The sequence below is a fragment of the Sceloporus occidentalis genome, unplaced genomic scaffold (genome assembly GCF_023333645.1).
Source record: "Sceloporus occidentalis isolate IW3139 unplaced genomic scaffold, rSceOcc1.0.p SCAF_4, whole genome shotgun sequence".
NCBI classification, from domain to species: domain Eukaryota; kingdom Metazoa; phylum Chordata; class Lepidosauria; order Squamata; family Phrynosomatidae; genus Sceloporus; species Sceloporus occidentalis.
The window spans coordinates 18,249,504-18,276,250 of record NW_028316984.1 but is presented as its reverse complement, the minus strand read 5'-3'; the positions used below and the strand labels follow the sequence as shown (position 1 = coordinate 18,276,250).

Sequence of the window (26,747 nt, the reverse complement as noted above, 5' to 3'; positions counted from 1 at the left end):
AATGAAGCAAACAAATAATTTCAAAAGAACAAAAGAACCAAAGAATTTCAAAGTCTTAAATTGTGTAGATCATTAAAATCTATGGATTGCTCTTATAGAAATGGGTGTGCCACAACATTTGATTGTCCTGATGTGTAACCTGTACTCAGGTCTAGAGGCTACTGTTAAGGCAGAATATGGAGAAACAAAATGGCTTCGAGTTGGCATGGGGGTCAGGCAAGGCTGCATTTTATCACCTTATATATAAAACAGGATTAGATTCAGAGGAAGGAAGCATGAAAACTGAAGGAAGTAACACCAGCAGTTTAAGATATGCAGATGACACCATACTACTAGCAGAAAATAGGAAAGACTTGGGACAACTATTGAAGGAAGTCAAAGAAGAAAGTGCAAAGGTAGGTTTACAGTTGAACATCAAGAAAACAAAAATAATGAACATAGATTTTGCATACCTTGGCTTAGTCATTAATCAGAATGGAGACTGCAGTCAAGAAATAAGAAAACTATGGGCGCATCTATACCAGATGAAAAATCCAGGTGCAGCCTGGATTACACTGCCTAGAGTTGACCCAGATCCACTATAGAAGCAGCACACACACACTGGCATGACAGTGAGGCAAAGTTGTCTTGCTGTCCAGATGGTTGGCTGGGCCAACTGTGCGTTTGCACTTGTGCCTGTCCTCCTCAAGACCACTTCCATTGCTGTCTCACCAGCCACAAAAGTGGTTTCCTGGCAGAAGAGTCTGGCCCAATTCCTGCTGTCCTGGGAAAATCCAGAGTAATCAACAAGGTTTATAAAAATGGATTAAGGACCAGAAGGGGCAGATTTGCTAAAAATCAGGCTGCACATCATGGGTGTGGGATGAGTCCAGGTTTTTTTTGGCCAGTTTAAACAAGCCCTAGGACATGGAAATGCACCTATAAGATCCTGAAATGCCAAGATATATCATTGAATACTACAGTCTGGATTGCCCATGCCATCATATTTCCAATTTCTATGTGTGGTTGTGAAAGTTGGACAGTGAAGAAAGATGATAAGAAGAAAATCAACTCCTTTGGTGCTGGAGAAGAGTTTTATCATGGACTTTTAAACAGACAAATACATGGGTCCTAGAGCAAATCAAACCTGAAGTATCCTTAGATGCCAAGATAACTAAACAGAGTTTGTTAGTACTTTGGTCAAATCATGAGAAGACTCATTAGAAAATACAATACTAAAGGTAAAAGACGGTAGGAAAAGAGGATGAATAGACTCTATTAAGGAAATCATGACCCTGAATTTGCTGGACTTGATCTGGGCTGTTCATTATATGGTGACATGGAGATGACTCCTTCATACGGTCACCATAGGTCTAAGTCAACTTGAAGGCATTTAACAACAACAATGGTTAGGGAAAGCAAGACAAGGAAATACCAGCAGGATAGTGTTGAAAGTAACAATAGGATCACCAGTAAAAGAAAAGAATGTGATTTATCCCGTGCCTTCAAGAATGCTGCCCAGATTTTCCATGTGTCACAGTGCCAAATGTTTCATCACTTACATGTACATATGGGGAATTTTGCATGACAAAACTACAAGTGCATTACTTTGTGCATATATTCCAGTTGTGATATATTTTCCCATTTCCACAATTATTACAGTCTGTAAGAAAAAATACATCAGACTGAACGTTCATCTTCTCACCTGTTGATCCAAATATGCAAGGGATTGATAAGGCTTTTAAGTTCCTCCTCTTCTTTGTCGACATCTATGCGAGTCTGTAAGTTCTCTTTAGCAATTAGGAGCATCTCTGCAGTTCTCATGTTTGATGTGATACCATAGTAGTGCTGAAGATTGAAAAGGACCATCAACACACATCCAAATAAGGCTCAAACACACTTCTTGCCTAACTCCAAAATGTACATGTGATACATGTGTTTGTGAGAGGGACAGGGGAAGAGAATAAAGGACAGAGCTGCAGAAACCCTTATCTGTGGCTCACTGCATTATCTTTGATGTCCTGAACATGTTAGGAGAGAGCATGGCAGAATTAAATCATACTTATCATAAGGCAAGTTCTTTATAGTGGCAGGGCTTTTTAGATTCAACCGGTGCTTAATGAGTTTACACTCCCCCTAAAATGTGTGGCTTGAGGGGAACACCTGGACTCAGAACTGAGCCTGGATGACCAGGTTTTAGCAGTGGCGAGGAGAGCATTTGCACAGTGTACCAGCTGAGCTCATTCCTTGAGAAGCCAGATTTGGCTACATTGACCTATGCCAAAGGGGCTGCCTCTCTCAGCCTCAGAGGAAGGCAAAGGAAAATCCACTCTGAACAAATCCTGCCAAGAAAACCCCGTGATAAGGTCGCCATAAACCAGAAACAACTCAAAGGCATACAACAATGACAAGAACAATAATAAAGTGTGGTATGCTTGATTTTTAAAAATCTTTTATTTGTATTTATATTTTATTTGTATTTTTAATTATTATTATTAACAACCATGAGTGTGAAGTAATAGAAAAACAAATACATGCTACATATATTACAATCCATTACAACTCATTTTTTTTACATACATATACTATGTTGAAGTATTTTTATCTTCAATTATATATCAGTTCCTCCCCCCACCTTATGACAAATTTATATTTCATTTGGTTCTACTTGAAGCATCAATGGTTCAGTGTAATTATATTTTAAATGTGTTTTAACAATGGTTTCAAACAATACTGTTTAATTCCTTTTTTAACTTTTGTAAAATAATATTTTAATTTAATCTTGTTTTAAACTGCTGTACGCTGCTGTGGATCCCATCCCAAAAGAAAGCTGGGGTACAAGTTCAACTAACAAACAAATAAAAAAAAATAGACTTAAGCCACCCAGGCTCTGCAATTCTGCATTTCATATAGTTTACGCACTCCTCTGTCAAATAACTCATTACTTATTGTATTTTCCAAACAACCTCAGCAAAAGGTTACACCCAGAATTTGACACTGATTAAATATGGACACCACACTCCCCTCCTCTCCCCCAAAAAAGAAAAGGATGAAGAAATGAACAGAAAATGCAGAAAAAATTATTTTACCTGAGCATGCTCCATGAATTCATTGAATCCTCCCAGAAGAAGGCCCTTTCCTCCCCGATCCAACAGTTCTCTCCAAATAATTGGAGAACGTTTGTGATCCCATCCATTCTTTTCACAGATCTCTTGTAGCCACGCCTGGAGGCAAAAGCCCACAAAGTAATCACTGAAATGACATAGAATCATAGAATCGTAGAGTTGGAAGAGACCGCAAGGGCCATCCAGTTCAACCCCCTGCCATGCAGGAAATCTAAATCAAAGCATCCCCAACAGATGGCCATCTAGCCTCTGTTTGAAGACCTCTAAGGAAGGAGACTCCACTACACTCCGAGGGAGTTTGGTCCACTGTCGAACAGCCCTTACTGTTAGGAAGTATGGCAATACCAGCTAAATCCAGAAAAAAAATCAATACAATGTTGAGTATTGCTTCTGTTTTCCCAAGATGATGTGTCCAAATGCCTTTCTTATGTCTTTGAAAATAGGAGGCCCGTGCTTTCAGTAGGAAGCCTCTTAGCTTCCATTAGAGGAGGCATTCCATCTTCTCCAAACATGGGTCACTAGTGTCCTTAATGCTATTTTATACTTGAGTATCTGCATCTCAGTGTGGAAGATAAAATGGGAAATGACAGAGCTCTTACATAAATAAATTCCCAAGGAGAATTGATTCCTACTTCTTTTGAAATACTGTAGATGAATATCCTGTTCCCAAATTTCACAGGACCCATGATCACATAGGTATCAAAAGTGGACCTTTAAAATGCTATTTGCAATATACTATAGCAGACTATAGGTGCCAGTGCCTGTCACTTGCCTTAGATTTCTCATTTAGCAACTTACACAATTTATTTCAAAAGAAGGACTTAACTCCAAGAAAGAGATATCCATAAATTTCACTAGATAAAGTTTCCAGCTTTGTAGCAATGTAGCAAAAGAAGGCTAGTAATGGGTAGGGTAGCCATAAAATATCCTAAAGAGTAAAGATATACAGCTACTGTATATGCTCAATTATAAGATTACTTTGGGTAAATTGAGGACAGGTTTTGGAACCAAAATTGTAGATTTTGATATGACCCTTGGATAAGTCAAGGGTAAAACGTTGGGGCATGTAGCAAAATAAAATTTCCATGGGAAAAGCAAAGGAAAACAATGCCAAAGAACTGACAGAAGTTCAGGAGGCATATCTGTTTGTGCTCATACTAAAGGTTGGATGGATGAGGCAGGGTGTGTGTGTGTTCAGTGCTTCCAGGACAGATTACGCTCTTGCCTTTCACCAGGGGATTGTTCCCTTTTTTATAAGAGTTAAAGTACAGTATTTTCATTGACCCATGGATAAGCCGACTCAGGTTTTTGGGGTCCATTTTTTTACTAAAATTTCTAGACTTATACATGAGTATATACAGTAAGTACTAAAGCCAGAATTGTCCAAACCACCGCATTCCCCATCATCATGTACAGATGTGAGAGCTGGACACTGAAGAATGCTGACAAGAAGAAAAGCAATTCATTTGAACTGTAGTGCTGGAGAAGAGTGCAGAGACCATGGACAGCCAAGAAGACAAACAAGTGGGTTCTTGAACAAATAAAGCCAGAAATTTCCCTGGAAGCCAAGATGATCATATTAAGGCTGTCGTACTTTGGCCACATCATGGCAAAGCATGACTCATTAGTAAAGACAATAATGCTATGAAAGGTAGGGGGAAGCAGAAAGAGAGGAAGGCCACATGCCAGATTTTTATTTATTTACTAGCTGTACCCGGCCAAACGTTGCTGTGGCTCAGTCTGGTTAAATGGAAAAGAAAGAAAAGAGAAAGTGCATGTTTCTGAAATAATTAATTTCACAATGCTTGTGGGTGTACAATATTTGTTGTTGTTCCATTGTCTGTGTAGATATAGAGATTGTGTGGTTTGCCAACTCTAGAACACCCAACATATAATTGTTCATGTGAGAAGCAATCCGTCTAGATCTCAACTGCACAGTTGTAAAGATTGGCACTGAGCTTTGTTGATGGTGATTGCAAACGGCAAACAAATATTTAGTATAGCGTGTGTTGCTGTTACGTCCAACAGATGGCACTGTTTTCCCAAAAAACATATTTTTACCTGTTACAGGTATAACATCTATATAATAGTAGGTATATGTATATTAAAACATATGTGTATTCGAATGGAACGTTGTGTCAAAATTTCAAAGCAATTGGTGAAGAACTTTCAAAGATTTAAAATTTTGAACAAACGAACATTTACATTTTTATGTATATAGATTTGGAGTATTTATATCCCACTATTCAGCCACAAGTTCCATCTACAGATAGATTGACACAGACAAGGAGGCCATGGGTCTGAGCCTGCAGGACCTAAGCAGAACAGTTGAAGATACGAAGGAATGGAAATGTCTCATTCGCTGGGTCCCCATGCGCCGAGGTTGGCTCAAGGGCAGTTACTGTATATACTCATGTATAAGTCTAGAAATTTAGGTATAAAAATTGACCCCAAAATCCTGAGTTGACTTATCCACAGGCCAATGTAAGTACTGTATTTATATATATATGGTGAAAGGCAAGAGTTTAATCTGGCCTAGAGTCACTGACCCCCTTCTACTCTCTCATCCATCCAGCCTTTAGTATATGCACTGATAGCTATGTTAGCTGGAATTTTGTAAGTTCTTTGGAATTGTTTTCCTTTACTTCGTCCTTTACATCTTTCATTATATGTGTCTGAGTTTTACCCTTGACTTATCCATGGGTCATATCAGAATCCATAATTTTGGGCCCCAAAACTTGCCCTCGACTTATATATGGGGTCTACTTATAGTCGAGTATATACGGCAATAACAACAACAAGCAGTACAAATAAGTCCATATGTGAATACGTCCTCTGTAGCTCAGCTGTAAGAAAGCTGCAGTAAAAGAAATTGAATATATGATGGGCTAATATTGCTCTGGTAAGTAATTGTACAATTTCTGCCTCTTAGCAGCAATAACAAGTTTTGAATCATTCCTGTGACAGATTTACAAATGCCTTAAAATTGTGCCATGTTCCACCAGGGTATCCTGAGGGAAGGGAGAAGAGTAATATTTTTAGCTAACACTCTCATTGGCATAGCATTAGTAGCTACTGTACCTACTAGTGGACAGCATTTGCAAATGGTTTTTATCAATATAGGCATACCACCCCTATGGTAATCAAAACTATTCTTATGTGGGTTGAGTTACAATTTTTTTCCTAACATAAGAAGAAATACAAATATATACCAACCAACATCAGCAGGTACAACACCCATATTACCAGTATGCCGAGGTATGTTCATCCATAAATGTTAATCTGGAGAGTTTGTGTCAGACAATTTAAAAAGCAATAGAACTTTTGTCCATGCCGATTCTGATAAGTATAATCAAATTGAATGGACAGGATCCAAGGGCCCATACCCCAAACCGAGATTTCCCCCCTTCTCCCTAAGTCTGTGTTTTGCACCCCTTGAAAAGACTGAACATTAAGTGTCAAACTGACAGTAAATAATAGGTACGCTCCCAAATTAACCTGTTTTCTTTTCCACAATGGGGCTTCCACAGAGATAAGTGCCTCTGTATCCAGATTTGCAAAATAAGCTTGTAGCTGTCTGTTAATGATCAGTCACAAAACAAAGTATTTTTAAATACAAAATTTGAAATGAACGAAAACTATGTGCAATGATAAACAGATGTCTTCACCACCTGCGGAAACACACACACGTGATAAATTTATCGTAGTGTGACCCTTAGAGACACACTTTGGGAGACCCAGAACTGATGAATCAGACCAAAATGCTTTACCTCCCAGTTGTCAGGCTGTTGAGTAATCTTGTGTATCCTGAAGTTAGGCAAATTTTTCTCCAGATAGTCAGCAAGAAGTTCTGCTTTAGCATAAAATGGGCAATCTGCCTTACCTGGAAATTAATGAGAATTGTACACCTTCTTGATGTGGTAGTAGCAAAGGAAGCTATTTGGCATTAAAAAGAAAACAGTAGCAAGAATGACAGGACAAAAAGAAAATGTCATGGATGAGCACAATGCAGCCTTTCTAGCTCAGTGCCAGGGAGTTCTGGGAACTGTAGCTTTGTGAGACATTTAGCTTTCTCTGTCAGAGAAAGCTTTGGTACTACAATAAACTATAGTTCCCAGGATTCCCTAGCACTGAGCCAGAGCAGTTAAAGCAGTCTCAAACAGGATTATTTCTGCAGTATGTTTGGGACTTCTGACAAATTTTTTTAATCAAATTCAGTTGTGCGATATCCTCCCATAAAATAGAATGACAACTCTTGGATTTACTGTAGTTGCCATGAAAAGGGATGGAGGGTAGGGACATTTATGAAAGATGTCTTCATAGGCCGATCCAGTAGGGCTGCTATGTTATGTTCTTATTTTTGTTACATTAAGATATACTATTCTTCAAAAGAATATCCCAATAAGGACATAGCAGAGAAGCTTTTTTTCGGCTTTCGCTGCAGAAGAGGTATGTCTCTCAATACCTGTTGGGGAATATACCTGTCAGTGGCATTTTAAACAGGAGGCTGCTTTCACACTTTTGAGCATGACTGAGAAGCCCATTGCTTTTGGCCCTTCAAGAAACGTGTCTACTTGGCAGCCTGGGGTTCAGGATGGATCAGTCTAAAGTTATTTTTTCCTAGGAGCAGCAGCAAGCAAGACTCGCACCCAGAACTCAGGACACATTTCTTTCTTGAGGGAAAAGGGGTCTGCTTGAGGACACAGTGCAAGTATTGAAAGGGTTTCCCCTCCCCCTCTTAATTTCAGACCAATAGACAAATAAAAGGAATAATTTAAATGTAGACCCAGTCAAGGGTTTGTTGCTAGCAAAGTACAATTTTAAGCCTTTGTCTTGCTCAGGGTTCTATCAGTCTATTGCAAGCCGACAAAGTGTTTTAAGGAAGATACTAAATTCATCAGAAAGAATATAGTACATAATAAGAAGTATATAATTAAAAAAATCAGTATATGTCATATATAGCGAGCCGGTTTGAGTGTTAGACTATGGACTTTATCACACGGGGAAAAACTGGGGTTTAAACGGTGATTATCCTGTGAAAATCGCTCAATTGCGATTAAGATTTTCACATAATGTAGTGATAAAGTGCCATTATCCCAGTAATAAACAATGATTAAAGTGCCATTATCCAAGGAATAAACAATGATTAAAGTGCCATTATCCCAGGAATAAACAATGATTAAAGTGCCATTATCCAAGGAATAAACAATGATTAAAGTGCCATTATCCCAGGAATAAACAGGCGATAAACAGCAACAAATCATTCAAGGGGAAATCCAGTGAATGATTTGATAATAATAATAATAATAATAATATTTATTTATACTCCGCTCTTCAGCCAAAAAGGCTATCAGAGTGGCTTACAGTTTGTTGCTGCTTATTGCCTAGTTATTCCCTGGAAAATGACCCTTTAATTGCGATGTGTGTGAAAATCTTAATTGTGATTAAAGAGCCATTATTCTGGGAATAGCCAAGATATAAAGAGCAACAAATCATGCAAGGGGAAATTCGAGTCTTCCGTCAATGTCAAGTCTTCTGTTTTGGAAGATCAACAACTCTGAAAGGCTCCAGATTTTAAATTTTAAGCTCAGACAAAAGGAAGCATTGCAGCAAGAGTGTTTTGGGAACATGAAGATAATAATTTTGATTGATGCATCATACCCCTCTGAGGGAACAGTGACATACATTAGGTGCCACATCTGAATATCCAAATGAATATATACAGGTGTGTAAATGTTTGATTCGATGTAACCAATGAAAATGTGATTTGTAGTTTCCTTTGTTCAAAATACTATTTTTAAACCCAGACTTTTAACCAGAAATCAGCAGGGAGACCAAGGAGCTCCATTTGGAAAGGAAATGTTTTTACCTTTAGCTGCAGCATTGTTCCCAGAAGGAAATTCATCCAAATTACTGGGACCCCAAATTCAAAGTGAACCCAGTTTTTATCGTATTTTGAATAAAGAAAACTACGAATCACATTTTCATTGGTTATATTAAATTAAAACATTTACACTCCTGTATTGGACATCCTTGCATACGTCTCCATCCCTCGTGGGTTAGCCATCAGTCAGTCTTTTATCTATACGTCTTTTATCTATACTGTTTATTCAGTGCTTCCTTTTATTTGGGTATGAATCTTAAATTAGGAGCCACTTCCAAAACTGTTTACATTCAAAGACCAGATCATTTGACATGACCTAAAATATCGACCTTTGCTCCTAGACTAGTTCTTCTTTAGCAATTATAATTTTTAAGTCCTGAGCATTAGCAAAATTCTGAATTTTAACCATTCTACCACACTATTAAAAATAATATAATAATAATAGGATTTATTAATAATCAATAATCAATAACAAAGGAGCAATTTGTCACATAGCTGCAACTAAACCATAGGAAATGGGTTTATACTTAAAGTTATACTTAAATTTTTGTGCTGGGTTAAAATTCTGATTATCAATAATCAATAAAATCTATATAATCTATAATAAAGGAACAATGTCACATAGCTGCAACTAAACCATAGGAAATGGGTTTATACTTATAGGGCTGTTTTTAGCTTTTTGTGTTGGGTTAAAATTCTGATTATCAATAATCAATATTCTATATAATATAATCTATAACAAAGGAACAATGTCACAGTGCTGCAAACAAAGCATAGGAAATGGATTTATAGGACTGTTTTTAACTTTTTGTGTTGGACATGTCCTCCATTTTTTCCTTGAACGTCCTCCATTGTGCCTTTGACACCCAGCAGAACCCTGGGAGTTGTAGTTTTCCGAGGCGCCAAGCCTAGAAGGCGAAAGCCCTTGTAAAACTACAGGTCCCATGATGCAACGGGAGGGACGGAGGGGCAGTGGCGCCTCACCTGCGACCACGAATTTGGCCATTGAAGAAGAAGCAGCAGCGCCAGATTAGGCCTTCTCTTTGCTGAGGCAGGAGGGGCGTTGCTAGGCAACCGGGCGCACAAGGCGGCGAAGGGGGGGTGTTTAATTTTGTCCACTGCCGGCACCCTTACCTCGAACGAGGCGGCTCGAGTCACGTGCTCGCCCGGCAATGGCCGCTGCCGTCTGACGCATGTAGCGCGAGCGGAGTTGGGGAAGCAGGTGAGGGAGGGGGGGCTCGCGCGCGGGAGAGGGGTGGTGGTTTCCATGGAGATATTGAGGGGTCGCGCGGGGGCGGGGGGCGGTTTCCATGGAGATATTGAGGGAGTGGGGCGGTGGCAGAGATAACGGTCGTTCTATATGCTACGAGCGAGTCCCCTTTTCAAAAACCGGTCTCCTTTGGAGCCGGCGTGACGTAATAGTGGGTTGGCTCTGGAGAGGCCAAGAGTTCGAATCCGACCACTGGGGTGACCTTGGGCGAGTCACACTCTCTCAGCCTCAGGGGAATAATAAATAAATAAATAAATATAAAATGTTATTCCTGTCCCGCCTCTTCAATAAGACGGAAGGCGGAAGCGAACCCTCTCTAAGCAAACATTACGACAATATAAAAACACTGATAGGTTCACCTGTACTAGGGTTGCCATTAGTTTGAAAATGACTTAAAGCAGTGTTTCTCAACCTTTGGCTCTCCTAATGTTTTGGCCTTCCAACTTCCAGAAGTCCCAGCCAGCTTTCCCAAAGGATCAGGGATTCTGGGAGCTGAGGTCTTTAAATGCCTGGAGGACCCAAGGTTGAGAACCACGGACTCAAAGGCTCACAACCACCACAGTCACCACCTTGAACCAGCGTGGCTTACTGGTTATGACTGTTTGAGTCCAGGGTTCGAATCCCTGCTCGGCCATGGAAAACTATTGGGTGACCTTGGGTGGGTCACACTCTCTCAGCCTCAGAAAAAGGCAGTGGCAATCCCCCTCTGAACAAATCTTGCCAAGAAACCCCTGCTATTTGTATTATTTGAACAGTGTAGCTGCAGCCTCAGAGGAAGGCAAAGGCAAATCCCCCTGAAGAAATCTGGCCAACAAAAACCCATGATAGGCGCAGGACAGACAGTCCAAAGCATTGTGCCGCTGCCGATTCTCGGGTTAGGGACCATGCACCAACCCATGGTCCCTAACCCTAGCACAGCACGGCGGTGTACTAATGGTGGCGTCCTGTGTAAACGGGTGCCGCCATTTTGACATAAGTGACGTGCAGCATATACATGTAGCTACACATTGCTTATGTCTCTCTCAGAGTCCTAGCCACTATACAACACTGGTTCTTGTTATTGATATAAGGAAGCTAAAGGCTTCTTCATTGAGCATTAAAGTAAGGAAACAAGAAACTGATTCCTTTCCTTGGGACTATCTGCACTGGAGGAATAATCCGCTTTGAAACTGCTTTAGTTGCCATGGCTCTAAGCTATGGGATTCTGGGAACTGTAGTTTGTTGTGGCACCAGAGCTCTTAATATTGGGAAATTGCTTTTTCCTGTTAATGACTTATTACGGTACACAAAATGTCTCTAGACTAATATGTTACTCTGTCAAAATTATCCTGTAGATTTGATCATGAATCTGTACAATGCCGATACAATTGTGATGACATTGTGAATTGATTTAACAGGTAATCTATAAAACCCTGATGTGGATGGATTCTTAATGAAATTGGTTTCTCTGCAAGAAGCAAAATGAGTTGGAAACTTAATTGTTTGACACGGACTATGAAACTGTTGCAGGCGTGCCATTACGCCCAGAGTCCTTTTTCCAGAACTGCAGTGAGATCCTTTATGCTGGGAATGAATGGACATGAAAATACCATGCATAATGTTTACCTGAGGCGACTCCTGTTTTATGCGCCTCCTTGCTGGCTTCAGTCATCCTTTCGGGTTTTTTCCCAAGATGCCCAGTCTGTCAACACAGAGAGAGAGGACAGAAACGAACAGAAAACTGCCGATGCCCTTTTGGAAGAAGATGCGCCAAGCCCTGAACTAATGACTGTGAAAGCCCCCCAAACTCAGTCTGGTTTCTTGGCTTCCGCAGGGGAAGGCAGAAGTGCTGTTGAAGAAAACGATGAAAGGAATGCATCCCAGCAATTCTTTGATGAGCTTCGAAAGTGCACATCCCCCTGTGACGTCCTTGATATTGTGGCAAAATTTCCAGTCTCTGAAAAGTATGTCAGTAACTGTCTGGCTACCATGTGGATGCTCACAAAAAAGCTCTCAGAAGACCAGAAGCATTATGAGAGGAGGCTAATGTTTGAGCACCCCCAGTTTAGTCAGGTCTGCCAGTGTTTGATGCGCGAAGCCAGGTTCATGTGGCGTGATGACTTAGCCTATAGCATGCTTGCTGTTGTCAAACTGGGGGTCCCTCAGAACACCCGGTTGGTTCAGACCCTGCTTAGAGCATGCCAGGTAAGACATAGTTCCCTTTACAGCAGAGGAAGGGAAACATGGGCACTCGTGATGATGGCTCACAGTTCCCATCAGCCCCATCTAGCATGGGCTGCGGGAAAGAGTTGTGGGGGGTTTGGTAGTCCTAAACTTTTAGAGGGCCAAAAGTTTTCCCTCCCTTTACTGTCTAGCATAAATGTAAGGGGTGATAACTGTCTGCCATAAATCTGAGATTGGTCATGATTTTCAAACCTTGATTTTGCCCTTTTATATAAGACGCACAATTTTACTTCACACTGTATTTAATGGAACTTAAGTGTAAATGGATTTTGTTATCCATGGGTGATCCTGGAACTAAACCCGGTAGATACCAACGACCCACTGTCTGTTTTGCACACACAAAAATGCACATGCTGTGATTCTTGTCTGAAGAAATGTGATTTTTTCAGTCATTCCTTTCAGCCAAAGAAGCCATGTTAAATGTGGGATAATCTGGTAGTGCAACCTCAATAAGCACCTTTTGGCTGGAATACTGCTGGTACCTTATGCTGGCATAATGGTCTGTTACAGTGGCAGAGTGCACTTTCTGGAGTGGTGCCAGAGGAAGGCAGAGAAAGCTGTCTCTATGAGGAGAGAAGACTGCCCTGCAGGCTCCTGAGCCACTCGGGAGCCAGTTGGGCAGCTTTCCTCTCACCAGCTTTCCTGGTTGCCATTCCATTCATGCGTATTTTACTCCTGTTCCTGCCATCACTACCTCACTGCTGCCACCTACATTGCTAATCAATAGGCTCTTGGTTCTTGTTAATTTCACATAAGAGAATCATAAGCTATGAATTGAAAAATGCATTTGCTGAAGAATTAAGTTCACCTCATTACGGGATTTCTCATGACTAAGGACTTTTGAAATTCAGGGTTGCCCTATAAGATTGGAGTATTTGTTCAGATCATGATTTGGATTTTGAGTGAAGGGCAGATTAAATCTAGTTGGTCAACCTCAGCCCAAAACACACAGGCCTTAAGCGCTGGCTTCAGGCCACCTAGGGAGCATGGCGTTTATGTGATGCTTGCCATGAACACAGCTGGAAGCTGTGCCAACACCACACTATCCCAGAAGAACTGGGCCAAGAATCCACTGCTTCTGGCAGCCTGGTTCAGGACCACAGCAGTGGCCAGGATTGGGATCAGGATTAGGTGTGTGCAGTCACTGCGGTACCTGCGCAAATGTCACCAGAGCGACACAAGGCCACTCCAGTCTGTTTCATGCCCTCATAATCTCATGGATCCCCTTGACTTCTTCATTTTATATAGGAACGTCTCAATGAATTTGATGATCGATGTCTCTCAGTTGTGGCAACCACTTTGCAAGGAATGGAAAAAAGCAAGAACGTGGAAGCTCTTCAGATTGGATTGCAGTAAGTAAAAAGAGGAGGAGTGGAGGTTAGTTTCTTATAGGTATTATGTGTGCACCATGGCACCCATTTAGAATAGGCATATTTGTACAAGAGGGTTTTTTTTTTGCCAGTGATTGCACACAGTGCTTAACTGTTAAATTTAAGTTGGAATTGGTAGATAGGCTGTGGTGTCCATTTGTAAATAAAGGCAGTGGGATGGATCTAGATTCAATTGGAAGGAATCCCATTGAGCTTGGTTGGCATATCTTTTGAGGGGAAAATACACATTTTGGCTTGGAATGTGAGAATTGTTTTGAATTTCATAGCCTTAAAGCAGTATCTGCTATAATTTAGTTTTGCAAACGTCTTACATTAGGAACCAGCATGGAAGCAAGGAGAATAGTGAGTCTGAGTGCACCAATAAGAAGAGAGATTCTGTTCTTTCTTCTATACTCTGGTGACTTTCCCTGACCATCTGCTCTCCTCCTTCTTCCAGGCACTTCTTAATGGTAAAGCACCAGGGTTCAAGCCATCCTTAATGTGTAAGTTGTAAGTCCTTCCTACAGTGAACAGCAGCTAGCAATGATTAGTGACTTCAGCTGCATCCGTATTGTAAAAATAATCCAGTTTGATATCACTTAACTGCCATGGCTGCATCCTATAGAGTCCTGGGAATTACAGTTAGTTGTGGCACCAGACATCTTTGACAGAGAATGTCTCACAAAACTACTGTTTATAGAATTCCATAGCATGGAGTCATGGCAGTTAAAGTGGTGTCAAACTAGATTATTTCTGCAGTGTGGATGCAGCCTAAGCAAGGTGGAGTGTCTGGCCAGGTCATGACATAGCAGTACACAGAACAGTAGAAACAGGCCCCTGCCTCTTCAGTAATCGAGGGACTGATTGCTATTCTGTGTTCTTTTATCAAACTAATTGAATCCTTTCCCTTGTTCATTAGGTTACTGGTAGAGCAGCGAATCCCCAAAATCTCAAGTGTCTTTATGTTGCAAACTATGATGAAGTGTATCGGGAAGGATGCCCCACTCAGTCTAAAGATGAAATTGGAGGTAAAAAGATGGGAATTATTCATTCAGCTATGTGTTCATTGTTAGATCACTATTTGTGCCATTATGTGACTGGAGGCTTGTACTAGAACAGGACTGGTCAAATAGGGCCCAGTTCTCACCCTTCATCTTGGAACCTGTTGCAGGCTGTACTCTCCAAAAATGCAAGTTCTTATTTTCCTCCCTCAATTGAGAGCAAACCAGTCTCCTAAGTAATACAGGCACACATCCCAAACAACATTACTTTAGATGTAGAAGATAAGGGTTCCATGATTCTGAGGGATTTGAATATGTTTTCATATAACTTAATCTAGAATCCAGTCCTTTTGAGTCACATTTACTCTGTTAATTTTAGCTACACAGTAAAGGGGAATGTAATCATCACCTTACTTCTGTGTTCTGTTCCCAAGCACTGTAATAGAAGACAACATACATATAAAGTCGAAGGATTTCATGGCCGGCATCCATAGTTTTATAGATAGATAGATAGATAGATAGATAGATAGATAGATAGATAGGTACACACACACACACACATGTATATAAATATACATATGTATATACATATACACTGGCTAGCTATCCCCATATAGGAACAGAGGGGGAAATTGAGAATATATATTTAAATATAGATTCCTTTTAATGTCCAGAAGAAATTTGAACTTTCTGAGTAATTTAACCAAATCTTAGTTTACTCTCAGTAGTTCTTCAACAACAAGATAAATAGAAGCTTCTCCTTGTCTCATCAACCCTTGCTAAGTTAGGACATTCATTTTAGTCTAATTCAAATCTGTTTCATTTTAGGATAAGGTTTTGAGTCAGATGCATGAATTTACTCTCCCAAATGCTCATCATATGTTCAGTGTGCTGGCTGAAATGAATCACCGTTCACTTCCAGTTCTGAATGCTTGTAGTAACAAAATAATAGGTAAGTCAAAAAGTGTATGAAACCATCCTTCTTTTTTATAACATTCTCATGTCCTGTTCTTTTTGAAAATTTGAAGGAGAGCAATTAAAAGATAATATCTAGTGCCATTTGCTGAGGAACAGGAGAAGATGACAGAAAAGGGATGATTGGTTGCTTGTGGAACACTTTTCTGAAATAGTGACTTAATCATATTTGAATTGGTTGATTCTCTTACATATTGTAAGCCAGTTTCAAGAGATTTTTAGTACAGAAAGATACAAATTATACAAACAGCAGTGCATCTAGCCCTAGGAGGCTTTTTGTGGTATTTTTTGAACTGCTCCCCTTACCACATGCCAAATTGATCTTTTTAGAGTGGCGTTCAGTGGTCAGCTTGTTATATGACATGGAATCAGAAGAAAAATCTATCGGGCTAACACTAATCCCTTATAACATACAAGGGTAGCTGTGCTGGTCATATAGCAAAGTACAATAACATCCAAAATCCACAGGCCAACCAAAATGCACAAAATACATGTTGTAAGCTTTCAAAGCTCTATTGGCTTCTTCATCAGGCAAAGGTGTTAAAAATCATATAGGAGAAAATATAAAAAAAATGATGTTAGTCACCGGTCTGCATTTTCATAAGATTTTGCTGTTGTTGTTGCTCTCAGGAGGGATATCCGTGTAGGCAGGCCCCTCCTCTTTCTGGCCATCTGGGTTCTGGGAGACAAAGCACCTTAAAATCCAGGAAATAAAATCTATATTCCATTATCAACACAAAAAAGATCCTTGCTTTGAGATCCATTGCCTCAATTCCCTGTGAAGGTACCAGCCCTTTTGTTAGGCAGAGAACACTGAATTTCTTGAAAAGCGTCCATGCTGTTGTGTTAGGAAAACCTTTAGGTACTGTTTAGGTAAAACATGCTAAATGCAGTCCAAGTTTTTAGAAAAAGTTTTACCTTTGTTGGAGGTAGAAGCCTCAAAGAGTAAAGTCCCAGTTTCTCTAATTTCTTATGTTACCCTTTACTCTGTGTTCTGATGTAATTTTAAATGGCCGGGTGCTGTTGTTGTTTTGTCAAATTAAATGTTGAGTATATTTAACATTCTGTAGTGGTTTGAGAGTTGGATTATGACTTTGGAATCATAGAATCATACAGTTGGAAGAGACCACAAGGGCCATCCAGTCCAACCTCCTGCCATGCAGGAAATCTAAATCAAAACATCCCCAATGGCCATCCAGCCTCTGTTTAAAGACCTTTAAGGAAGGAGACTCCACTATACTCCGAGGGAGTTTGTTCCACTGTCAAACAGCCCTTACTGTCAGGAAGTTCCTCCTAATGTTGAGGTGGAATCTCTTTTCCTGGAGACCAGGGTTTGATTCCTGCTCAACTATGAAACCCACTGTGTGACCTTGGTCAAGTCACATGCTCTCAGCTTCAGAGGATGGCAATGGTAAACCTTCACTGAACAAATCTTGCCAAGAAAACCCCATGATGGAACCTCCTTAGGGTCACCATAAGTCAGAAACAATTTGAAGGCACACACACACACACACACACACACACACACACTGAACCTTCAGTTACATCTCAAAAGTCTTAACCCATTTAGTACTTACTATTTCAATTTTTTCCTATTTTCTTTGTTTATTTTAGAGAATATCCAGGGAATTCCATTTTGGCGGCTGCTAACTATTTTGAGATCTTGCAATGACCTCCAGTATCGCAACAACACACTTTATTCTGCAATAGCAGATTACATAGCAACAACTTTCTATATGTGGGACACAAAACAGGTATAGTTTCTGATGTCTTACAGTATACACTCACACACACATATATGTACATATGTATGTAAGTGTCATTTGTAATGGACAGTTATAGTCTCAGGTTATTATATTCTAAAATTGCTTGCATATCCGTTCTAAGTTTTAAATACCTTTTGCTACCGTATTTGCATGATGCAGCTGAAAAAGGCTAAGTTGTGTGTTCTAACAGTTGAACTTCAAGTGCTGGAGGCACACAAAAACAAGACCTCTGGTGAAGGGCCCTTTGGGTGGGCACGTTAATGTGAGAGCAGTAATCTGGTCTCGCACTAGTCTGGGTTTTATAGCATATATCCTTGAAACCAGTTCTCAAAGTGCCTGTACTGATTAAAATTCCCAAAGCATTTCAGAAATGTCTATAATGCTGTCATTGAGGGAAAAGATAAAATATATTTATTAAAATGCCCAAAGTGCTTTATAGTTGCATATTCTGAAAGTTGTGTTTTTGCTTTATTTTGTTTCTAGAATTGTGTATCTTTATACTGTTGTTTATTTTTGAAGGCCCCTATAATGGAGAGGTGGCTCTCACAGAAAACATCCTGCATCTGTTTATGTAACACTTGGTAGCCATGATCCCCTCAGAAGGAGCAGCCCTCCTGACAGATTTTGTTTCTCTGCCTAGAAGTGCAGTTTCCTTGAAAGGCATAGCTCAGCGCCACTACCCCAACCTGTTCATCTAAAATGTTTAAAACTGATAGGTAAAATCTCCATATATGGTTCTGTTGTGCCTGAAGATTTTCCTCCAATTTTAGGAAATGGGAGAAAAGGTGATAATTGTTTGTTGATTCCCAGTGACAGCAAATGTAGGGCATGAAGATTTGGATTTCCCTACTGTGAAATCTACTAAATTTCATTTTCAGATTATAGTGCCTTGCAGAAGTATTCACCCGTTTTGACTTTCCACTTTTTGTTGTGTTAACAATTTAGAATTGAAATACTCATTGTTACTACTAGATGTACACAAGATAAGGAATACCAAATAGTTTTATTGTGGAACAAACATTAAGAACAATCTGGCACTGGTAAATACTTCTGCAAGGCACTATACATTGTGATGATCCATACAGTTTCTATATTGATCTGAACAGCTTGTTTCCAAACTGCTAAATTGAGTTCTGAACCAAATTTCATGGTTGATACCATCCCTGTTATGTATTTTTTTTCTTTTTGGTTTCAGGTAGTAGTCTTTCTTTTGGCCTTCGAGAATCTCAGCTTTCGACCTGTTGACCTGATGGATAAGTTTGCTGAGAAAGTGATGTCTCATCCTGAATCTCTGAACATGAAGGATATTGTTTCTGTTCTGAAAGCGTATTCTCTCCTCAATCATACTCCCAAAGGCCAAAAGGACAAGTAGGTTCTGGTTTAGGAAAAAATGTTATCATAATTTCAGAGTAATTTAGCAATCAAGAAAAAATACCAGCAGTTGGTTAGCTAGTGGAATTCTTTCATTGTGATGGCCACTTCCAAGACGGTATAACTAAGTAATTCACCCTTGTTTTTCAGACAACATGAAATGGCTGGGAGACTTGGCAGATCACTTACAGTCAACCCTCCACATTTGTGGGGAGGCAGGACTCCTGCGAAAGTGGAAAAATCACAAAGAAACAAGCATGCTATAGATTCCTGTCAACAGCACAAAACCATCATGTCATTTCCCACCTGGCCACCAGCATGCCTCAGTCATTTTAAACCTCTTTCCAGCCCTTAGCTCTCCTCACCCCACTCTTATTTGTCCCAGTCCACCATCTCTGAATCTCTTGTCCTTCCAAAAGACCCAGCCAGGTTTTAAACCCCTTTCCAGATCATAGATCTCCTCACCCCACTTGTATTAGTCCCAATCCACCTCCTCTCAATCTCCCGTCCTTTCAAAAGAGGCAGCCAGGTGATTAGGTAGAAAGACGTTTGAAACCTGGCTGGCTTCTTTGGATGAATAAGAGATTGGGAGAAGAAGGGGGAAGGAGAGAGTCAAGCTAGCTAAGCAGAAGCGACAAACCTGTGAATAGTGGAAACTGCAGATGTCAAACCCGTGAATGTGGAGGGCCAACTATATTTCCTTATTTAGAAAACATATCTAGGGATAGCTGTGTTGGCCATATAGCAAAGTACCGTAGCATTTAAAATCCACAAAACAATGATACCTTTATTGGAATATTCAAAATGCGCAATATATATGTTGCAAGCTTTTGAATCTTCATCAGGCAAAAGTGTGAATCATACAGGAGGAAAAAAAAGGTAACAATAGCACGTTACAAAGCGCCCAAAAACGGCGCTCTGCCGGTGCTGCCAGTTGCTGCGGCCGGGAACCACAGCAGTCAAACCGTGCGATTCCTGAACGCAACAAAAAGAAGCCGCAAAACGCGGCTTCTTTTTGCACCCCAGAAGTGGCGCCACAAGTGGCCAATGGCGCACTTGCGATGTCACTTTTGTTGTGGGATGTGCGGACGCTATGCATCCGCGACGTCAAAATGGCAGCGCATGTGTAGAATGGGTGTCACCATTTTGTATACGCCGAGCACGTACTAGGCCCCTTTCTAACCCTAGTACGTGCTCGGCACGTACTTTATTCCCGTCCAGAATGGGGCCTAGTAAATCATAGGCCTGAATTTTGTCAAGGTGTTGTTGTTGATTAAAACATTCTGTGGTGTATTTGCGTATGTCTAGAACCGGAAATGGTGTATTGTTCATACATCTGTGTTCATGCCAACCTGTTTGTATCTCTTATGATAGGAAGTTTCAAGTTAATTAAATTTTGAATTTGTGTGTGACCATATTTATCTTCCCACAATTCTGAAGATTTTTTGAGGCTTTGAATACTGCCTTGAAGAAGTATCTCTCCAGGATCTCTCATGTGGACTTACTAAGGGCTGTATATTCTTTCTGCATTTTTGGATATCTTCCACAACCTGCACTTAACCAACTACTACAAGACGAAGTCCTCCATGACCTGGTAACATCAGGTCAGAGTTTGATTCATTTGATTCCTGTTCTTGTTCAAATCAAAGCTGAATCTGTACGCCTACATTGTTTGTTTCAAAATGGCTTTGTTATGGGGGGTGAGTTTAATACTGGATAAGATTTCATTAAACAATTATTTAATAAAGAGCTCATGAAATATCTATGTTAAGTTTCATGGCATTAGTCCCCAGGTGTTAGCCAGAATTCTTAGAGCAAAGGTAGGAATTGTGTGGCCCTCCAGATACTGTTAGCTTGCAGCTGCTAGCATTTTTTCCCCACTTTATTCAAGTTGTTCCTGTTACAGATGTAATCCAGAGGAACTGTGAGCTTGGGTTGACCAAACATTCACTTGACAACAGTGTTGCCATTTCTTTTATTTCCTTCAGGTGGCCGGAATGTAGAGCAGAATGAGATGATGCTGCGTGTTATCAATGTTTGCCTTGAACTTGATGGAAATTCATCAACTAAACCAGCAATTTTATCAGTAGAGAAGCTCCCATTACCCTCTGCTTGGGATTTTCCTGATGTACAGGAAGTGCTGGTCACACTTCTGGGAGATGGAAATCTGTTTCGAGAAAATGTACAGTTAGCAAATGGCTACAACATAGGTAAGAGATGTTACATTCTTAGTATTACCTTTTATGTAATCATGAATGCTGGTTTGGATATGAAAGACCTGAGGTGAATGAGTGGAAAGAGAGAAGATATGAGCACACAGAAAGCACTTGAGTAAAAAGAAGTTTATAGTCCTGCAAATGTTAAAAAAATGTTTAACATTTCATCTTCTTTCCCCCCAGATTTTGAAATCTTAATGGATGCAAGCAGAAGAATAGTAATACCAAATACTGATACTGATCAGTTAGCCAATAATTCTAACATTCAAAGGTACATTTATATGAATGCTGTTTTCTTGACATATGTTGTTGGGGGGCTTTCTTCCAGTTTCAGCTCCTTATATTACTTAATCTACAAAACATGTAGATCTCATTTGTTTGCTGAATGTTGCCTAAATCAAGGGTAAGAATCAGGCAGTCCTCTGGTACATTGCGTTGCTTTACATGTTGTTGGACTGCATCTCCCAACATTTCTCACCATTTCCCATCGCCTATGCTGGCTAAGGCTGCTTTGAGTTGTAAGTCATCAACATGTGGAGGGTCTCATGATATAGCCTAAATCTTGGACTAAATCCACTTGTTATTCCCAACTGGAATGGATTGATTGAATCAGTGGGATTTACAAAGATGTTGTCTTAATCAGGCAACTAGTTGGTACTAGTTGTTCAATTTAGATCCATGTGATTTAGCAAAATAGTCAATTTGGAAAAATAAGTTTAGTAAATGGAGAGATATAAAGGACTATTTAATTTTGGCCTATATGTGTTGTTGTTGTTGTGTGTGTCTTCAAGTCATTTCCAACTTATGGTGACACAAAGGTGACCCTATCACAGGTTTTTCTGGGGCTCAGAATGACTCCCCAAGGTTACCCAGTGGGTTTCCATAGCTGAGCAGAAAAGCAAACACTGGTCCCCAGGGTTGTAGTCCACTATTCAAACTACTACATCACACTGGCTTTCCTATATGTATTGCAAAAAGGTGTATTAACCAAATCAGCTTTATAAATAACCATGCTTGGTTGTCTGATGTGAGTAAGAATTACCTGTCTGTAGCCTGGAAATTCCCAGCAGACATTCGAGACACATCTCAAGATGCTGAAAAGATGATTGTTTCATTAAAAAACCCAATATATTTTGGTCTATGTATATTCTTAACACTTTCTTCAGGGACTACATATAACCATAAAATGACAACACATAAATACATGATACCACATTGCATAAAGTCATAATTACATTGGTACACTGATTGTGACTTGTACATGCCTATTTAGAATCCAGACATTTCTGAACAAGGGACTTTGAAACCATTTGCTGGACAAGTAAAACATGTGAAACATTCTCCAGTTTCTTCTGTGGAATTCAGTGGATGCTCCTAAGTTTCTGCTTCTTTAATTTTAAGATCATCAATGAGTTATGAAGGGAACCAACAGCATATGTGTGATTACATAGGCCAGTAATTAGGTCACTAAACTTATCTGCACTGCTGATAAAATTGAAAGAAAACAGTACAGGTGCTGAGCTTAGTTTAATTGTAAACATAAAAAACGTCCTAAAAATGAGATCAATTAAAATCTTTTTGCTGTTTACTGTAATAGCACATAGTTAACCAGTCTATTGCTTGTCATGTTTGGTCTATTCAACAGAATACTAAGCATGGACTTGGCCAGTAGCAATAGGATGACAAAAGGAGTGTTTTATTTATTTCCATGACAATGAAACTGTATGGATCTTAATTAGCCTTGCATAAGTACCCAACTTGTTGGGGGGCAATTGACATATTGTAAACCGCTTGGGGATTGCTAGTTTACAGATAAGCGGTATAGAAATATACTTGCTATAGCTATAAGGTCAAAGATAATTGCTCTGTTTGGTTTTGTAGTGCTTGTGTTTAGAAACAGACATCACCTATCAAATTCCCAGGAAAAGCCCTAAAGCATTCAGTTGTCTTTCCAGGTCTGGGTATTTGCAAAACCGTTTTCTCCCACATGCGCCTGCCAGTTCATTAAAATCCACGTTGGTAGCCTTTCTTTGTCTCCCCCTTGCCTTCTGGAGTAAGCCAGGTAGGGACAACTGAGATTGTGTGATTGGTTTGTGGAAGTACAAACGAGCAGCCTTCATAGTTGTGATCAGTGACCTAAATCCCTAGTTATTAGTTCCAACCATTAACATACTGTATAAGAGCTTATTAAGTCAATTCTGATTCATTTTGTTGTTGTTATTCATCCACCCTCGAGTCAATCTCGACCCATTGTGACCCTGTAGAGGAGACATCTCCAAGACTCCCTATCCTCCACTCTCTGCTCAGGTGCTGAAAATTCATATCCATGATCTCCTTAATAGAGTCCATAAATCTAACATGTGTCCTTCTCTTTCTGCTTCTCTCCACCTTTCCTAGCATTATTGTTTTTTCCAGTCAGTTGTGCCTCCTCATGATGTGGCCAAAGTATACAGCCTCAGTCTTGTCATCTTGACTTCCAGACCGATTTCTGATTTGATCTGCTGTAGGACCCATTTGTTTGACTTCTTAGCTGTCCATGGTGCCTTCCTCTTTTCCAGCACCACATCTCAAATCAATTGATTTTCTTCCTATCTTGTTTCTTAATTCTCCAGCTCTCACATCCATACATGATAATAGGGAATACAATGGTTTGTATGATTCCAACTTTTGTGCTCAGTTGTATGTCTTTACATTTTAGGATGTTGTCTAGGTTGAATCTCTGTAAATTTTCTGTGTTCATTATTTTTGTTTTCTTTATGTTCAACAATAAACCTTCCTTTGCACTTTCCTCCTTGACCTTCCTTAGTAGTTGTTCCAAGTCTGTGATGTTTTCAGCTAGTAGTATGGTGTCGTCTGCATATCTTAGATTGTTGATATTCCTTCCTCCTATTTTCACTCATCCTCCTTCTGTGTCCAATCCTGCTTTTCATATAATATGTTCTGCATGTAAGTTGAACAGGTAGGGTGAGGTGCAGCCTTGTCTGACCCCTTTGCCAGTTGGGAACCATTCTGTTTCTCCATGTTCTGTCCTGACAGTGGCCTCTTGTCCTGTGTAAAGTTTCCTCATTAGGACAGTCAGATGTATTGGCACTCCCATGTCTTTAAGGGCGTTCCATAGTCTTTTGTGATCTATACAGTCGAAGGCCTTGCTATAGTCAGTCTATAAAACACATGCTGATCTTTTGGAATTGATTCATTACGTGTACATTAAAATTGGGAAATAACAGATATGAGTCAGAATTGTGAGCCCTCCAGATGCTATTGGATTACAATCCCCATCAGCCTTAGCTGGCACAGAAAATGGTGAGGAATGTTGGCAGTGGCAGTTCAACAATGTCCAGAGGATTGTGTGATTCCTACCCTGATTTGGGTTGTGGTTTCAGTATGGCATTCATCAGACTAGTGAAATCATTCAGTTAAAGCATAACTACTGATCTTGTTGGTTGTAGGGTAGCTTTGCTGTGTGCCCCTGTGTCTGCCTTCTGTGTTGGCTCAAGTCATCCCCGAGGAAGGCTGGCAATGAAGATGAGACACTTGCATCTTCTGGGCTATCACATCATTCTGGTAAGTGAAACCAAAGTGATCTTGTTATATCAAAGAGTCTTGTGATAGTAATTATAAACAGAATTTCTGAACTCAGATCATTGTTCCAACCTAGGATGTCTTGTAAGAAATGAAAGTTCAGGGGCATGGTGTTGGTGATTCAAAATCAGCACCACCACCTGGGGAATGGTATTAATCTGAGCCTGGAAATAAGAGCTAATTTTAAAAGTATGAATTCATACATTCAGAAACTTTGCAGAAACTATGGAGAGTATTTTTATTATTCTGGCTTCAGTTTATTAATATTTGAACCTGGGAAATACACAGTTTGCAGAGGGGTAGCCATGACAAGGTCTTTTGACACTTTAAAGACTAACAAATTTAGTATGGCATAGGGTTTTGGGATTGTAACCTATTTCATCAGATGTATGAAGTGTTACCAGAAGTAATGGGGGGAAATGAAAGGGGTGAGTTCAGAAACAAATGAAACTCAAAAATTACATTCTGATAATGATGCTAAAGTTTAATATAGTTAAAGTAATCACAGTGGCCACTCACAAAATCAGCATTGTCAAAGACAAACCTCCTGGCTCTTGTACGCTCATAAATGCATGTGTGATTAAAAACTTGCTGTCTTGATTCAGACCACAACTGATAAATCTAAACCTCTTGATAAGTTGTAACTTTTCCATTTCTGCCATTATTGTCATTGTATACCTCTGGCCTTTATAAGGAAACAACTTTAGGCTCAATGTTGTTGGAGGATGCTTTAAATATTGCATATTGTTCTTTCTGATATCAGATGTGTCCATTTACAGCTCTTTTCTAATTGACATTTCTTCTTTTTTTCCTATGGAGGTTCATTACCAGGAGTTCCAAAAACTGAAGAAAGAAGAAGCACTTGAGTTCTTAAAAGGACAAATATTTTCAGCAGAAGCATCTTCAGTTCCTAATTAGAATATCTATCATGGCTATAATATAGGCTGTATTCTTTTGCCTACTTTCCTGGGAGTGAGTCCCTATATTATAGGGGTTGCTTTCCTGTGGTACAGCACCAGACCACTATAGGAGTATATGTGAATATGTCAAGTCAATTTATCAGCTGATCATGGGAAGATGTCCCTGTATATTTTTATTCACCATAAGTCAAAAATGACTTGAAGGCACACAACAACAACAACAACAAAACTCATTCAGCTGGGATCATTGCATCTTTCTCATGTTTCTGCACTGAAAAACAGAAATTGATAATCCTGTGGCCCGCTAGGTATTGTTAGATGGCAAAACTGGAGATTCTTTACCATTGGCTTTGCTGCCTAAAGCTGATGGGAGTTGTAGTCCACCAACACCTGGAGGATTTCAAGTTGATCAATCATGGGAGGGTGGAAGTGTTACACTGGAATTGGCTTTCAGTGTCATCTTGAGCTTCCCTCTTTATTGAGAGGACACTGGCTGAATTCAACTATGAAAAAAACACTCAGTCGCTTGTGCTGTATTTTCTCTTGCCTGACATCCCTTTATACAAGTTGGATGAAAGGCAGGGTATACATGTAATAAATAAAAAATCTGAAAACTAATTAAAATGATTACATTTTATCACAGAAAAACAAAATTCAAATATATCCCATGTTTATTCAACCCCATAACAATTTCTCCTGACTGTTGTTTACTTGTGCTTTCCCTTGCAATTACTTTTGTCTCTCTGCATGCTGTAATAGCTGGTGATCAATTTCTACCAAACAGCCTCTTCCTTTACAGATTTATGCACATCTCAACCCAGTGAACTTCAAAATGCTTAAATCACATATAATTCATCTTGATGAGTCAGAAAGACCCAAGTAGGGAGAATTCCTAAGTTGACCAGGAATGCCTTTAGGCCCCTTTTACTCATTCTGTGTGTTTACAATAAAAGTACAGCTTTAGCAGATGGTGAGGTAGTGCATTGCCATGGAAGGCCTTGTCCTCTCAACATTTGCCATGTGATCGTATAAGTCCCTCTTATGTACAACTGGAAGAGCAGAGTT

The 26,747-nt window shown here is 39.8% G+C and overlaps 2 protein-coding genes across 6 annotated transcripts in view; one reads left to right on the top strand and one right to left on the bottom strand.

Annotated features, from left to right (window-relative positions):
• The window catches only part of MDH1B (malate dehydrogenase 1B), a 28,558-nt gene extending 18,477 nt beyond the window's left edge, over positions 1-10,081 (bottom strand). The window contains exons 1-4 of one of the 5 annotated variants that reach the window (XM_089519312.1): positions 9,973-10,081; positions 6,875-6,987; positions 3,069-3,203; positions 1,685-1,827 (exon numbers count right to left, since the gene is read on the bottom strand). In XM_089519312.1, coding sequence (XP_089375438.1) covers positions 1,685-1,827; positions 3,069-3,203; positions 6,875-6,987; positions 9,973-9,994 — 413 coding nt within the window. In that variant the 5' untranslated portion in view covers positions 9,995-10,081. Of the gene's footprint in view, positions 1-1,684; positions 1,828-3,068; positions 3,232-6,874; positions 6,988-9,793; positions 9,854-9,972 lie in introns of those variants that run through there. The other 4 variants (XM_089519313.1, XM_089519314.1, XM_089519311.1 and 1 more) reach the window with 4 other exon arrangements.
• Position 10,082: 1 nt separating this feature from the next.
• On the top strand, positions 10,083-26,306 carry FASTKD2 (FASTK mitochondrial RNA regulator 2). The gene is made up of 12 exons (XM_089519310.1): positions 10,083-10,210; positions 11,656-12,442; positions 13,730-13,833; positions 14,771-14,879; positions 15,681-15,804; positions 17,442-17,581; positions 18,789-18,961; positions 20,405-20,568; positions 20,953-21,174; positions 21,364-21,451; positions 24,630-24,744; positions 25,582-26,306. The coding sequence occupies exons 2-12, from the start codon at positions 11,720-11,722 to the stop codon at positions 25,678-25,680; spliced, it is 2,061 nt and encodes a 686-aa protein (XP_089375436.1). The 5' UTR covers positions 10,083-10,210; positions 11,656-11,719; the 3' UTR covers positions 25,681-26,306.
• Positions 26,307-26,747: the final 441 nt, after the last annotated feature.